Genomic DNA, 15,476 nt, shown 5'->3' with positions numbered 1-15,476 from the left:
TGTTGGTTTGTTTAGGTTTTATATATTTTGCTGTGAAGTAGTTCTGTTAGAGCTCAATTAACATTTTTAAGCTCACTTTGTTTTTTACAGCATACATACGGACACCCATACATTAACCATTATCCATCCATATGTTGATGTTGAGCAGTCATTTGCAGCCATAAAGCTTTTTCCCCACCACTATCCAGCAAACGCCCTGTCAACCACCTACCTTCAAGAGCGTTTATTTGCTCATGCCTGGTGGTCTGAAGATCAGCACTCGAGGCAGCAGGGCGAGTCTGTGCCTCCTTACGTGGGTGGTACTTCAAAGCCCTGCCACTGTGGTCAAGACTGCTTCCCCTCTGCCACCTACCTTCACTGTAATGAGTAGAGGCAGCAAGTTACCGTACGTCAGTGTGAAAGCAGCTGAAAAGCCGCTCAATGAACCTCTGGTTTAAGGCTTTCCACAAAATGTTGGAATCTGGCTGCAGGAATTTGTTCCCATTGAAAAAAAAAGAGTATTAGTGAGGTTAGACACTGACGTTGGGTGAAGAGGCCTGTCTTGCCGAGGGTGTTCTAGTTCATCCAAAAGGTGTTTGATGTGGTTGAGGTCAGATGTCTTTGCAAGCCAGTCATGTTCTTTCATACCAAACTCAGAAGTTCCAGTGTAGACCAAAGGGCTTACCCCAGATTGTTACCACAGAACTGGATATTAACTGTATGTCTATCATTGTTTGCTGTTGCATTTAAAATTTGGAGCTAGGGGACCTAAATCAAACTATAAAAGCCTGCCGCAGAAGTGCATGTAACAAGTGATTGTTATTTGAATGGTTTCAAAGGTTAATGCATACAGCACTTACTCAATTTATAAATAATCAATGTCAAAGTGACCACAGCCACCTACTCATGTTTAATTTCAACCCCTGAGCTGTCCATTAGAACAAGGCAGTTTAAAAACATCTTGCTACTCTATGAGGAGGTGAGCAAAGAGGAGGAGAGAAATTTAGACGAGGTAAAGGGAGGGGAGGGAGAGACAGAGCAGGGTCCTGTTGTGAACACTGATTACTCTCTGCCCACTTGAGATTGATGGAGAGGGACACAGCAGGCTTGCTCATGCAGACACGTGCACATACACACACACAATGTATATAAACAATCACGTGCACATAGACAAAGGACTTCTCTGTCTCTGTATACTGATTGATGATGGCTCCAACTCGACTTCATTCAGCCCAACTCTCCTGCTGTGTGTGTGTGTGTGTGTGTGTGTGTGTGTGTGTGTGTGTGTGGGTGCGTCTGTGTGTGTGTGTGTGTGTGTCAGTGTGTGCCTGCGTGCGTGTGCTCATCTCTGTGTGCTTGCGTTTGTGTGAATGAGCAGTTTTTCTCTCTCTGCATGTACATGTGTGTTTGCGGGTATGTGTGGCAGTTCCCACCTGTCTTAATTAGGGGAGGCTATTAAGACAGATTGCCTGATTAAGTAGCATTCCCCTACTGTCTTATGAATAGCCACACACATGCACACACTAGATAGTGTTGGCCAGTGTCGCTCTCCAATGCACATGAGCACTAATGTAGGATTTTGTATGTGTGTGGACAGCCATTTATTACACAGACACTCTTAACACCGTCCTTATAAAGTCAAGTTGTAAGTGCCACATGTCCCTCCATCTTTTCTGTTCAATATGTCATTTATGAGATTAAAGTCTTCTTGTCGAACATCCACAGTGAACAATGCAACGGCTCACATAAGAGGAATGGCAGAGAAAGTTAAACATTGATGAGCAAGATTGCATATGCACCAAAGCAATGATTCTCCTATAATTGATGTTTTAAAAATGTATTTTTAATGCCAAAAGTTATACCATACATACATTACAGTGTTTCACCTATATTCATTCTGCAATTGCACACTGTCATGAGTTCATAAATGAAGCAACTGTCTGGTGAGTTCACGCCTGTAATAACAGCAGAATAGTCAAGTGTCTGCTAAAGTCAGTTGCACAGATGAAGTGCAGATTTGTCAATAGCCTTAAGCAGGCTCTGTAGTGTACGGCATGCTAACATACTGACAGATTTGGTGTTTTTGTTTTTTTCTGCTGAACTAGACCAGAGAATATTCTTTTAAAACAGATCGTGATGCTTTTTAGCCCTCATTGTTCTCCTTGAAGTTTGCTAGAAGTGATGTAATGTAGCCTCTGTGTGTTTTATGTGGAGTGAGCCTTGAGCCAGACACTGTTTAAAAAATAGCCTTTTAAATGCTACATTGCTTGCAGTAACTGGTGATACGGTGACTTACTGTGGGAGGCAATTGGCCTTATGTGCTCTGATTAATTTGGCATGCAGTTACCACACCAGTCATGATATTTTTCTAATTGAAAGTCAACTGCTGGCATTTGCTCCTAGTGTTCTTCACCACTGTTATGGAAGATGGAAATAACAGGATTAACAGGCAAACCAACTGTAAATCACATTTCTTTCCGGTGTGGAGAGCAGTTCATGTAGATTTTGAAAACTGTTAAATAGTTGGAAAAGTAACTGATTTTTTCTGATATTTTATTTTAAGAAACTTAAAAGTGTTAAATTTGACCAAAGCAATCGTAGGGGAAACACTACAAAGATGAGATTAAATCAATCTCATGACTAAAAGTACTACTCGTTTGAAATGCCTTTTTTACGAAATTTGGGCTGAAAGCAACAGAGTAATTCTATGAAAAAACCCAAGTTTTGATAACTTCTTACTAATCAGATAAAATCAGAAAACCTGTCTGAACTGGTACACTTTGCTGTCAAATAGAATAAACAGATTGTTTACAATTTTCATCTTATTCTAGGGTTGAGTGAACAACTGTGATTTCCTAGCAATTTGAAGATGTTTAATGTGTGACAGGTGCTATTACAATCTGGAGATTGCACTCTCTGTATCATCACAGTATTTAACAACATGGGCTGAACCATTGTTATTGAGCTGAGGTACAACACACTCACTGTCAAATCTTGATCCATATAAACTGAACCCAGTGTTGAAAACAAGTACTGCTGCTGAATCGTACAGAAGTGTTTAGCCCTTAATTTGATTATAACATAATGTTTCCTGCCATGTGTTCAATATGTCAAAAAATACATTTTTATTGTAAATTATGTTCATGTTTTAGTCATAGATACCCCCAAATCTGCTCTCTCTAGTAATACTGCTTTTTTTGTTTTGTGAGTACAGTTTGCTTAAATGCTAAAATGAATAATTAACAAGTTTACAAACAAACCCCTGTCAACCTGTGTCCACCCCCCCCCACACACACATACATACTTTGCTGCTCCTCTTGCTCTCCCCTGCCATGTCTCACCATACCTCAATCGATCTTTGCCACCCCATGCTCCTTATATCCTCCCTCTACCTCTCTCTCATTCCTATACTGCCGATTGAATAGCTGATTTGTATTTCCATAGAGGAAAGGAGGCATGGAGGATGGATGGGACGATGGTAGACAGAGAGAGGGAGAGATGCTCTTTTGGTCTTGTGTATTTAATCAATTATGTTCTCTTGCTCCCTCTGGCAACTCTCCACTTGATATTCTCTCTCTTTTACATGAATTGTCACACACTCACCCATCGCAGTATCTATTTTTTTCTAATGTATTTAGTTGTAGTTAAATATAGAAGAATCCTGTCAGTGTAATCAAGTCCACAGCATTTAAGTACACCCCGGTGACAATTAAGAACCCTTGTTTAAACTTCTTTTATATATTATTATGTTTCTTGAGGAATATGTCTGCTATTTTCATAGACTGTATAAAATATGGGCGTACTCTTTGATGTCACCCATAGGTTTCTGAAGAGCCGTTGTGTGGGTGGCTCAGGCTGTTGGCATCTTGGCAGTGCCTGTCTCCACTTACAGTAACTCCTGGTAAATCTAAAAAGCCACTTGTGACATGGACCTGTCACTTAAAGTGGCAGGCCCTTAATTATGTATAATTTTAAACCTTAATATAATTCAAACAAGTGAGTTATGTAGAACTGCATATACCCGTACAGTTTTCATTAACAGGGAAATTAGTTATAAAGACCAAAACTAATTTTTGTACCAGACTGTAAACATATTTATTTGTGCTGTAAAGTCAGGCATTTTTTCATGAGGGGGTCTGGGGATTTTGGAGCAAGCCTCAAGTGGCCATTTGAGGAACTGCAGTTTTTAGCACTTCAGAGCCATTCCACACCATTGTTGATGATCAATGAAAATGTCAGAATTCATTCAGTTTTACAGTTTTTCCATTTTTTTGGAGGATTTAAAGCACCCAGTGTATTTTACGCATATGTCACTGTCAAATCACAGAGAAGAACATTCTCTCAGACCAAGGTATTAAAAAAAAATGCATTGGAGGTAATATAGCCCATCAGAAGATGATCTATATTACCTCGGGGCAGCTCTGAAGTGCTTTTATAGAAGATATCTTGGGAGAACACTTACCAGTCACGGACAGACGCCATCAGCATTGATGAATGATTTAATAATGCATAACAAATTGTCCACTAGGGGAAAATCAACTAGCTTCTCAGCAGCTCAGGAAGCTGATGTTTTTTGGTATTAAGTATGAGATTTCCTGCTGAAAGCATACTTTAAAGCTTTAATTATCCATATAAGTAGTTGAAAGCACACATTGTCTCTTTCCAGTATCATTGTCATGTACATTCATACCTGGCACATTTGCAGCATGCAGTACTTGTTGAGACAAAGCGCATTTAGAGTAGGTGTTCCCAGCCAGATTTGTGATCTTTTTAGTCACAATCTTGTTTCTCTAATCAACTAGCTCCTGCTGGAAGAGAGTTGTTCATCCTGCAGCTTGGAGATGTTAAGTGCTTCCTGAGCATGCAGTTTAATATTTTAACGTCACACACCCAGGCTTTCAGTATAGATTTATGATTTAATTCCTCTTTTAATATTGAAACAGATTGAATATGCAGACACGCTGCCCTTAATGATGCACTCTGGGTAATGATGTCATATCAGGAAGTGAATTGAAAGTTGTAAACATGAATAATATGTGAGAGAGTGCACATGTGAAGAGAGACAGAGAACTGAGGAAGGGGGTAGGAGAGAGGAAAAGAGAGAATGCAAGGTGGTTTGTCAGGGTTAGTTCAGAGGTTTGTAAGAGAACAGGAACAGAAAAGTTGACAACCTACAAAACCAGTAATAACGTCATGTAGTGTGTCTTTACTTTTCTCTCTCTCCTGCATCATATTATTAACCTGACTATCGCCAGATGACTTTCATTCCGCCTTGCTTCCGTCTTTACTCTGCCTAGCCCCACTCAACCATCTGGGGTCGCTTCATTGCAGAGGAATTTCAGGGTCCACAAAAAATGGTCAGGCCAATGTGACGTGGCAGAGAAGCGACTGTTTGTGATTCAGACAACAACGGTGGCTCGCATCCAGGAAGCAGTTTTACAGCATCGATGCTGCTATTTAATCCATGTTGTCCAATCTAGGGAATATTTATTCTTTAAAAGAACAACGGATTACAGCTCTGAAGGCTTTTGTTGGTGGAAACGATGGTTTCACCCGTCTCCCGACCGGGTTTGGCTTTTCCCTGCTTCGCTCTCATGAGCGTCACGGGTTGGTTTCGATGTGAGTGGTTGAAGTAGCACATCAATACAGATGACAAACAAGTGGTTTATTAAATCATATGCAAGGATTTTTGTTAAGACCCAGCCTCCTAAAATCACTTCGCTTTGGAGCGATCCCAGATGCATGAGTGAAGCAAGGAGGAATGAAATTCATCTGGCGAGAGTCAGGTTATCATATTTAGATATAGAACCAGATTATAGTCTAGAAACATAGAAAAGATAAATGAAGTAAAGTAAGATTATAGAGAGACAGAATGAGCCAGATTATGCTGAAGTGATACCTATTTGCTTAGAACACTTAAGTATTAGTTCATTGTGCCCATTCTTATCCAAGTCTCTCTAAGTATTTGCTCTATGCAGAGGCTAGTGTTCAGAGTTCTTTCTCTGGGAAAGGTTAATCTCTTTTCGGTACTTGTGAGTCCCTTGAGAGTTGCTACTCTCTTGTTCCTGCACCTGTTATAATTATTAGTATGCATCATAATCTTTTACAGTCTGTGCACACATATCTAATCATTTACCACACTTGAGTTCAGTAACAAAGCATCACTTGAAGCAATTTGAAAATACATGTATGTAAGGTGTATTTTGTCTTGTGTACAACACTGCCTTTACTTTAAATGGGGATCTATACTTGTGACACTGTTCCATAAATTTACCTCATATCTTAATGCTAACAATAATATATGATCATGTTCTGGATGCATTCATTTGTCTTTGATTTTTCAGCTTTTATTTCTATTTTTCATATATTTCAAATCTACTTTGAAGTAATTGTTTTTTTGTCCAGATTAATGCAGATAAAGTAATAACCTTTGTCAGTGTAGGAACTCAGATGTCCGTGATTATTGTTCAGCATCTTTATTATCTGAACCTTAACCTCAATCTCATTTACTATACAGTCTCTCTCCCAGCTAATAGACTAATACATCATTGGTTGTCCATAGTGTATTTAATAGTCTCTCTGACTATGGCACTGCTGGTTCTTTAGTATGTATAATGAATTATACATTGGTAGAAAAAGACAAATACAAGGGGATCCCATTGTAAGACGGGTAAACTATGAACTCCAACATACCCAGTTTCAGTCCTTTTCCTCATTTCCAGTTATCTATCTACTGTACTACTGTCTGGCAATTCCTGTGGCCTCTGGGCCTTCGAAACTGAACTGCTTGGTTTGTGTTTGTGTGTTTTTACTTGTGTGTGTGTATGAGTGTATGTATGCGTGTATGAATAATAGCAGACATCAAAGAATCCTACTGATCTAGGGCACAAGGTGACCCTCCTTCTGTCTCACTTGCACACACACACACACACACACACACACACACACACACACACACACACACACACACACACACACACACACACACACACACACAAAGACAGACCTTCTAAAACACCTGCTCAGCATTCTTGTGCTCCACTTTATACCGCTGTTGCTAGAGGGTACAGGTGTTGGACAGTTGTGTGTCCACTACAGTATATTGCCACTATCTGAATGTGTGAGCATGTATGTGTGTCCATGTGCGTGTGTGTTCATATTAATGCACCACAAAGATTAACAGCAGGGGTTTATAGAAAGAGACAAGCAAAGACGAGAGGGCAGTCCACTTCATACTCATACCTGTGTTTCAAATGTAACAGCCTAGGTGATATTACTAAAAGAAAACGTATTGGGAGTAGAAACAGCACCTGTGGGCTGACACAGGAAGATGAGAGCATCATACATCAAAAGACTGATGTATAGAAGAAGATTATTGCCAGCAGATATTGTATTTCAGCTGCAGGTATTTGAAATTACATCTGTACAAGAGAAAGTGTTTTATTCTCTAAGTCAACTGGATAGCAGTAACTTTCTCTAAGGCTGCCAAAAATGACCTAACACCAACCACAAGAGACTTTTTCATCTTGTCAGCCAATTAAACAATCCATCCTCCCCACTTGATGAAAGAATTGCAAATTGGGTCCTATCTACTTGTGCTGTACACCATCAAAGCCTCACTTCATAAGCTTCCTTCAATGCAAAAGAGCTAATATTGTTAAAAAGTGTTATATTGCATTCCGACAGTCACATAGTTATTTGAAACCTTATCATATTTGTATATACCAGTCTATTACACACAATATAGATTATTAATAGTGTACAAAACATTTAGAACTTACTCACTATAATGTGGTCCAATGCAACACCAACTGCCTACGAAAGCTTCAGAAACTAATATGCAAGCTAAGTTTGTGATCAAAGCAGCTGGGTCAAATCCCTAACCTGAACCAACAGGACAGCAGGACCATGAATAAGAAGTACCAATTTACTACTTCATTAAGAGCAGTTGAGGCACTTTTTAGCATCCAGCATAATCACCAGTTACTCTCACTGGAGCTGCTAACTGTTTTACTGGGTGGACACTGTATGTAATTCCATCTGTGACATCACAGAGATACACAAGCAAAACAGAGACTAATATAAACCATAGGGGGATTTTTAGTGTCCGTTAGTGTCATTGTTACAGCCTTACTACCTTGCTTTACAGACTTTGACTTTAGTCCGTGTATGTTTTGGTCATTCGATTTTCAATTCACAGACGGATATAAAGTAAAAACAAAAAAATTGAAATGCGAAAATAAATTTAACCACAAATCTTTTTGTTTTCAATTGAATAACAAGGCGTTTGGATTTTGCATTTGATTTTAGTTTTCTAGTTATTCATTCATCTTGTTAGTTATGATAACAAAAATTTTTGTTCATTTTTGTTATGATCACAAAAATGAATCTATCTAGAGGACAAAAACTTAACAAAAAAATATCCATATCAAAAGCATAAGTCATTCTCCGACACAGCATTGTCCTAATAGGCGCTGTTACTGTGTAAACGGCAACTTCCAGTCGTGCAATATGAAAACGTTTCTGTCTTCTAGCGATTTTAATTTTTGTTATTATAACTTGAAAACGAAAAGCTAATAATTTTTTTAAATTAAGCCCATACTTTTCTGACCTTGACAAAGAAAAAAGGCTTGTAATTCAAATTGAATTTTAGTATTTTAAAACAAAAATTAAATAACCACTAATTTTATGTTTTTTATTATTGAAAATCAAACGACCATAACATACATGGACCGACTTTGTTCTGTCACAGTACGCTACACAATTTTGTGTTCCCTTTTTTTGTACTCAGAAATACAGTATCTGTGCATGTGCATGGTCTGTACTTCTTTGTTTAAAGAGCCAATGGAAGTCAAAACCTTTTAAGAGCAAGACCTAACAATATATAGCAAGGGACTTTCAAGGTGTGTGTGTGTGTGTGTGTGTGTGTGTGTGTGTGTGTGTGTGTGTGTGTGTGTGTGTGTGTGTGTGTGTGTGTGTGTGTGTATGAGCGTGTGTGTGTGTGTGGGGGGGGGTGAGTGTGTGTGTGTGTGTGTGTGTGTGTGTTTTCTCAATTTCTAACACATTTTCTTTCTATCTTTCTTCCAGGTTGTCGGGCAGTAATGTCCCCTCCCCCATCGTGAGTAACAAGAACTGGCTCCGACTGCATTTTATGACTGATAGTAACCACCGTTACCGTGGTTTCAGCGCACATTATCAAGGTAAGATGTGATTGCATTAAGAAAGACAGGCCTCTTTATATCTTTATGTAAACACTTACATGTATAGGCCTATGCATAAAGAGTCTAATTTTCTTTTTTATGATAAACATAATTCTGTATATACAGTACCTCCAGATGTCTTTGTGTTTGCTAATGGCAGATCATTTTAAGGTTTTGCTTTAGCTCTTTTGACATTTTATATTTTGTCTTTCTGTTTTTCTCTTCTCCTTTATTTTTACTTTTCAACTGACATTTCTCCCCCATTAACTTGCCTCTAACTCCCTTTAATTATGCTTGTTGACTCCAATCTTCCCGTCTCTTCTCTACTACATTTTTTCTTACCTTCTCGATCTTCCTGCATCTCCCCTATGTCTAGTTCTTTCTCTTGTACTCTTTCTTTTTCTCTCGGGTAACTGCTCAGCGGTGTGTAGTTAAAGTTATCTGACTTAAACCCTAACTGGTAGAAAACATTAGGAACAGTTACGAGCTGAAAGTGTGAAGCAACTGCACTGAAAGGCTGGAACATATAGGCTTTATATTTTATACTCTTCCATTATCTTCCATGTTTTGTTTTAGACCCATATTACTTATTGTTTTGGTACATTTAAACACACTAAACACTTGCTTTTTGTGAATCTTTAGTGCAGGCTGCACAAAGTCCATTTGACATCACAAGGTACTGTGTTTGATATGTTCATGGCCAGAGGCTTGGTGTACACATGCAGCACAGTTGGGAACAGGGTGTGATTGAAACACATTATCAGTAGGTGGTTTATGAGCTTACATCAACCAAGCTTAGCTCCCCTAATCCTCTTCAATCAAAATATTGGGGAAATGCTTTGTTTGTGTGTTTGCTATTGTAAAGTTAGACTAGTGTAAACTAAAGTCATGGAAACAGTACAGTGTGTCTTCCTTCATGCGCCATTGACCTGGCCTGAGTAGGCGGGCAGTACAAGTACAAATCATGGTCATGCTTGACAACAAAATTGCACCGTGCCACTTGATTATTACTGACACACTCCCTACCGCGCCGCGCCTCTCACTTCACAGCACATTCAAGTTCACAGCAAGTCACCAAAATACCAAGCAGACTCAGGCATGAAAAATAAAGTGTGCACCCATCCAAAATGCCACCTATCTGGAGCATGTGTGCCATGTGCTGTCCTCAGAGAAGAACAATAAAGATAAGGTGGACACATCATGTTAGTGTTTACATGTCATGTTGCGAACAGACATAAAACACAGATACTCACACACAACTCAGTGACACAATGTAGAAGAATGTATGAGTGTTACTATTTTCTTCTTTCCTCCTTCGCTCTCCTCTTATTACATTATTTCAACATAAACTCTTTGAAACAATCACTTCTATTTTTATTTATTCCACATATGACATTGCATTTTTCATACACACCGTTAAAGCTGTGGTTCTTTTTTAGAGTAATTATTGTCATTTGCTGATATTCAAAGGGCTATTGCCAGCTGTTACGGTCATCACCGATACTCCTCTGAATATCTTAATATGATACACTGTACGTCTGTCTGTCAACAGACAAGGTATTTTTCCTTACATGAAAAATTTACATTCTTGAGGTAGAAATTAGTATCATTGCATTCAGCAAGAACTAAGAACCAAATCTGTGTAGAAATATTGTTTGAAAGCTGGTATTATATACATTTTCCAACCCTTTAACCAGCACATTGATTCCTGCTGTTTCCTCTCTTGAGAACGTTTAGTGCTCATTGAGATTACTGTCATTAAATATTAAGATTTAAGAAAAAAAAAGTTTAAATATGACCCAGTAAATTTTTACTGTATTGGGTGCATGTGCCGCTTACAGGAATGTGGTCAATTAAGCCAATTAAATAATTGAAACTGCAATTAATTCAGTTCATGATTTTATATTAACTCTGTATAATTTTCCAATCTGTGGGTTTGATGAGCTTATTAGGTTGAATGTGACCCAAGATGATTTTTAAAGAGCAACCACTATGGAAGGATATCTGAGGGGTTCTCTTTTGAGTCTCCACTGGGAACTGTATAGTAGTTGTCAATGCAAAGTATTAAAGACAACATGTTAAACCAGTATTCTTAATATACACATGCAGCATATAGTAAATTGTAGAAAGGATCTTTTAATTTCAAATTTTTATTTAACAAATTAAACCATTTCCCTTTCCTTTTATTATTTATTTATTTCATCCCCTTCTTTGAAGATATCCTCCCTCTTGCTGCAATCCACTGTTCCTTTCCCTCCAAGATCCTCTCTTCTTCTCCTAATTTACACTCCAAACTCCATCTCTCGTTTTGGCTCTCTCAGACATTCTCCTTGATTGATTGACTGACAAGCCGGCCACTCGCCTTGGGATTTGCTTTTAATTGGTGTATTTGATCTTAATTAGTTTAAAAGGTTAATCAACATGTTAATAGGGGGTTGTCAGTATCATAGGTTAGTTGATTAATTAGTGGAGTTCTTAACAAGCTTGTGATTGATTGGTACTTTCTATCAGCTGTCAGTCATCTCCATTTACTTGTTGTTCCTTACAAATTAGCAGAAGGGTGGACTGAGTGCCTGAAAAAGTTACTCCTAAGGCGAAACCTAGTTGTTGTTGGAAATCTTCACATATTTTTCTTAATGCTGCAATCACACTGCGCGTAATGGACGAGATAGAAGCAACGCGATTACATACAAAGTCAATCTATAGACGCGATTTGAGTGAAGCCTATCCTCCCACTAGTGTATCCCGGTCTGATCTACAGAAGAACCAGAGGAAGGTCAGCACCCTCTGCAGCTATGGAGGTTAAATCACTGACGGCCTGATCTCACTGCAACACAACAGCTCTTTTGAGAGCCACACACTTAATCTGAGAGCTCATTTATGTTCTTTTAAGCATTCAGATCCCTGGTCAGCACTAGTATCACTTCCCATTTAGCACAACAGCAGAGTATAGCTGCTGACAGCAAGCTGCCGGCTGCTACAACTGCCTCGACGCTCCAAATGCGCGACCAGCGCAATGGTCCAAATGTGATCCAAATATGATCAAGCAGTTGCTCGTGTTTCTTGTGATTTCATCGCATCTATCTATCTAGCAGATTAATATTATAGAACATGCATGTATCGTTTTCTCTAGAATATACCCATTCTTAAAAATATGATTTAAGTGGCTGTGGATTTGGATAAACCAGCCAGTGAACTACTAATGTATAGTATATGCTAACGTTATTTCAATATAAGTTGGGAGTTGCTTGTGAACCTTGCCAGCATGTAGCAACGATGGATCAATTTTCTGAGCACATCATGCCCTATGAGATTGCAAACTGATTGATGAATTTTTAATAATTTTGTAGAACCTTTTGCAAACCAGTGGAACAGGAGGAAACTTAGAAACATCTTAATTTACCTGTGGAGTTCTTTTAAAGTATATATAATATATATAATAATTTATAATAATAAATAATATATAATAATTTTATTGTGCTCTGCTCCACTGCATCTATTTTACTGGAACCTCTTCAGATTTACACTTTAATTGGCATTCTCAGTTGATCAAGTACATTTTTTTTGTAAACAGTTCCACTTGATGATAATCCACTCTTTTTATTTTACTTTGGCTGTAATTCCATCCCGCAAGCCATATGTTGTTCTGGTTTACTAAACTCTAGTTGTCTCCAGGAGAATAAATTAGAATGGCAAAGCCCTCTGGCAGGGTTAGTCAAGTTTAGTGGCAAACACTGTATGAAAACAATTCCAAATTTGTCTCTGAGAGACTAAATGAACATATAGGCTTTGGCAGGGTTAGTTTAGTTCATAAGACACTGCTATGAGACCTCAGAGGGAGAGTTTGGCTCTAGGTGCTGCCAGCTAGCTGGACAGACTTTGTGCGTGTGTGCGTGTTACAGGTCAGTCATTCACCTCATGAAATCGTCCTCCCGCTGCTGCTGCCCAAATGATCGAGTTTGATTGATAATAATCTGCCAATGGTTTATATCGCCATTTATATATACATCACAAAGGAACAACAGAGAAAAAGAGAGAGGGGAGGTGGTAAAACAGTGAGGAGGTCCAGAAAGGAGATTAAAAGAGAAAGGCAGACAGAAACCAACAGAGAGCAAAACAGAGAGAGAGAGAGAGAGAGACAGGGAACGACTGGGGGGGGGGTTAAGGACAAGTCATTTGGCAGTGAGGTTTGGCTAATTACTTAAGGATCAACATTAAGAGTTTTCAATGCCCCACTGTCATAAATGACTGTCGTAGACCACTTTAGAGGATCATAAAGTAAATGTGTGTAGATGGATGGTTGTGTTCTTGGACATGGGAAAAGCCTGTTCATGTTTTAGTGTATTTGGTAACGTAAAGTCTGCAGCCTGGCACGGCAAAAGAGTTAATTATCCAATTGAACGCTTAGTTGATGCTTTAGAACGATTCACAATGGCAAGGTCTTAAAACTGTAGGCTAATATTGATAGTCCCAAATGAGGTGTATCAAGGAATTAACCATTTCAATTCAAATAACTCCCCCCAGGTCATTTTGTTCTTGTTAAAGGGTGTCATCGCTCCTATTTTCATTATTTACAATTTATTCACAGGATGTAAGGCAGACCAGTTGATATACACCCAGGTTTAGAATGACCTTTGAGTAAACAAAGGAATCAGACACAATGGAGAACTCAGAGCCCTGGAGATGCTGTGTAGCTATCTAAGATGTGTAAGGATGTGTAGGTGTCTGCCCAGGCCTAAACTAAAGCCTTTTACTTGAATTGCTGTGGGAGGTCTCCAATGGAGGGTCCAAGCTGTGACAAAGACAGGTCTCTGCCGATACCATGAGTAGTGGGCTCAGAGCGCCAGCGGTTTTCTCTCTTGTGGGGCTGTAGACAAGCAGCGGCAACTTTGTGGAAAGACTAAGACTTCTTTTTCTGAAGAAATGGAGGTCCAACATCTTCCTCCTGCAGGTAAACAAGGTCATTGTGGCACTGATTACTCTGGAAGTGTTCATGGTGAGCACAGAACAGTCTCTTAACTTGGCCGACAAGATGGACTGCTACCAATGTTGTGTTCATCTCCTATTGTGCACAACGGTCACTGTGGATACACAAAGTGTGGTGTCATGGCTCGGGACTCCTGTGGCATTCAATGGCTTCTTGCCCAATGGGACACCGGAGTTTGGCTTCAAATCTCCAGGTGACAGGTGTGAAATAACAGTTCTGGCAGGCTGGCGCCTAAATCAGAGGCAGACTACTAAGTTTCATACAGGCCTCTCTTTTGTTAAAGAGGCTGCATGGTCTGTTCTTAAGAGTCCTGTTTAATCCCAAATACAGTAAACAAAATATGTGTTTTTTAATTAGAGTGAAACTATCCATACATGTCTATCATTCTAGGCTGTGTTGTCAGTATGTCATATGTTATCTCTCTGTTCCTTAGTGTCCCACTTTAAAGCAAAATACAAGCACAACCATTAAGTGCCCATTAGGATGTTTAATTGGAAGTCAGTAATTATTCAGCTATGTCAACGTCTCTGAGCCAGATTCAATTATTTTCACTGTAGACTTAAATATTCAGTTCAGCCTAATATAGAAAGTGTATGTGTGATTGCTGAGTGTGGTTTAAAACATGCAATAGGGTCTTACTATAGTAAGTAAGATGAAATCAGAGGTGATGGAGTCTGGTGCTGTGGTGTGTTTGTTTGCGTGTGTATATATATATATATATATATATATATATATATATATATATATATATATATATATATATATATATATATATATATATATATATATATATATATATATATATATATTTGTGTTTGACCATCAGAGATTACATTATATATAATAATATAATGTAGAGATACATTTTTTTTTCTTTTTCAGACTTATTTGTCATTTAATATTGCAGCTAAGAAATGCCATACTTTCATATATAGTCAATTGCGGTGTCGTTGTCAGTCAAGACATTCTCAGAAAAACATCTTTACCATAAAATCATTCGATGTGTGATGTGTGTCAGTAAATATGCTCCATTTGTAATTATTCATAAGACTTTTGCTTTGGTGCTGTCAATCAACCCAATTGTCAAATTGGGTAAAACCTAGCAACCATTCTGACATTTCCCTAGGAGACCAGAGTGCTACAGGAGTGATTTTTTTTTTTTAATGGGTGTCTGGTTAGATACCGGAAATAGGCCTGTGGTTAAATATTTCCGTTAATACCTCACCTCTGAAAGTTTTTTTTTTTAAAAAGGCAGTCGATAACAAGTGGCTAAATGAAACTACATAGGTTTCAGGGACATTAAACGTCAA

General features: G+C 38.5%; 1 protein-coding gene across 1 annotated transcript in view; it reads left to right on the top strand.

The window, feature by feature from the left end:
* The window catches only part of LOC310956123 (CUB and sushi domain-containing protein 3-like), a gene marked incomplete at both ends in the record, with an annotated part of 334,390 nt that overhangs the window by 180,745 nt on the left and 138,169 nt on the right, over nucleotides 1-15,476 (top strand). The window contains one exon of the mRNA XM_083926253.1: nucleotides 9,067-9,179. Coding sequence (XP_083782379.1) covers nucleotides 9,067-9,179 — 113 coding nt within the window. The remainder of the gene's footprint in view (nucleotides 1-9,066; nucleotides 9,180-15,476) is intronic.

Source organism: Echiichthys vipera (assembly GCF_963691815.1).
Source record: "Echiichthys vipera genome assembly, chromosome: 13".
NCBI lineage: Eukaryota > Metazoa > Chordata > Actinopteri > Perciformes > Trachinidae > Echiichthys > Echiichthys vipera.
The sequence above is the reverse complement of the archived record's forward strand: the minus strand, read 5'-3'. Positions and strand labels throughout refer to the sequence as shown.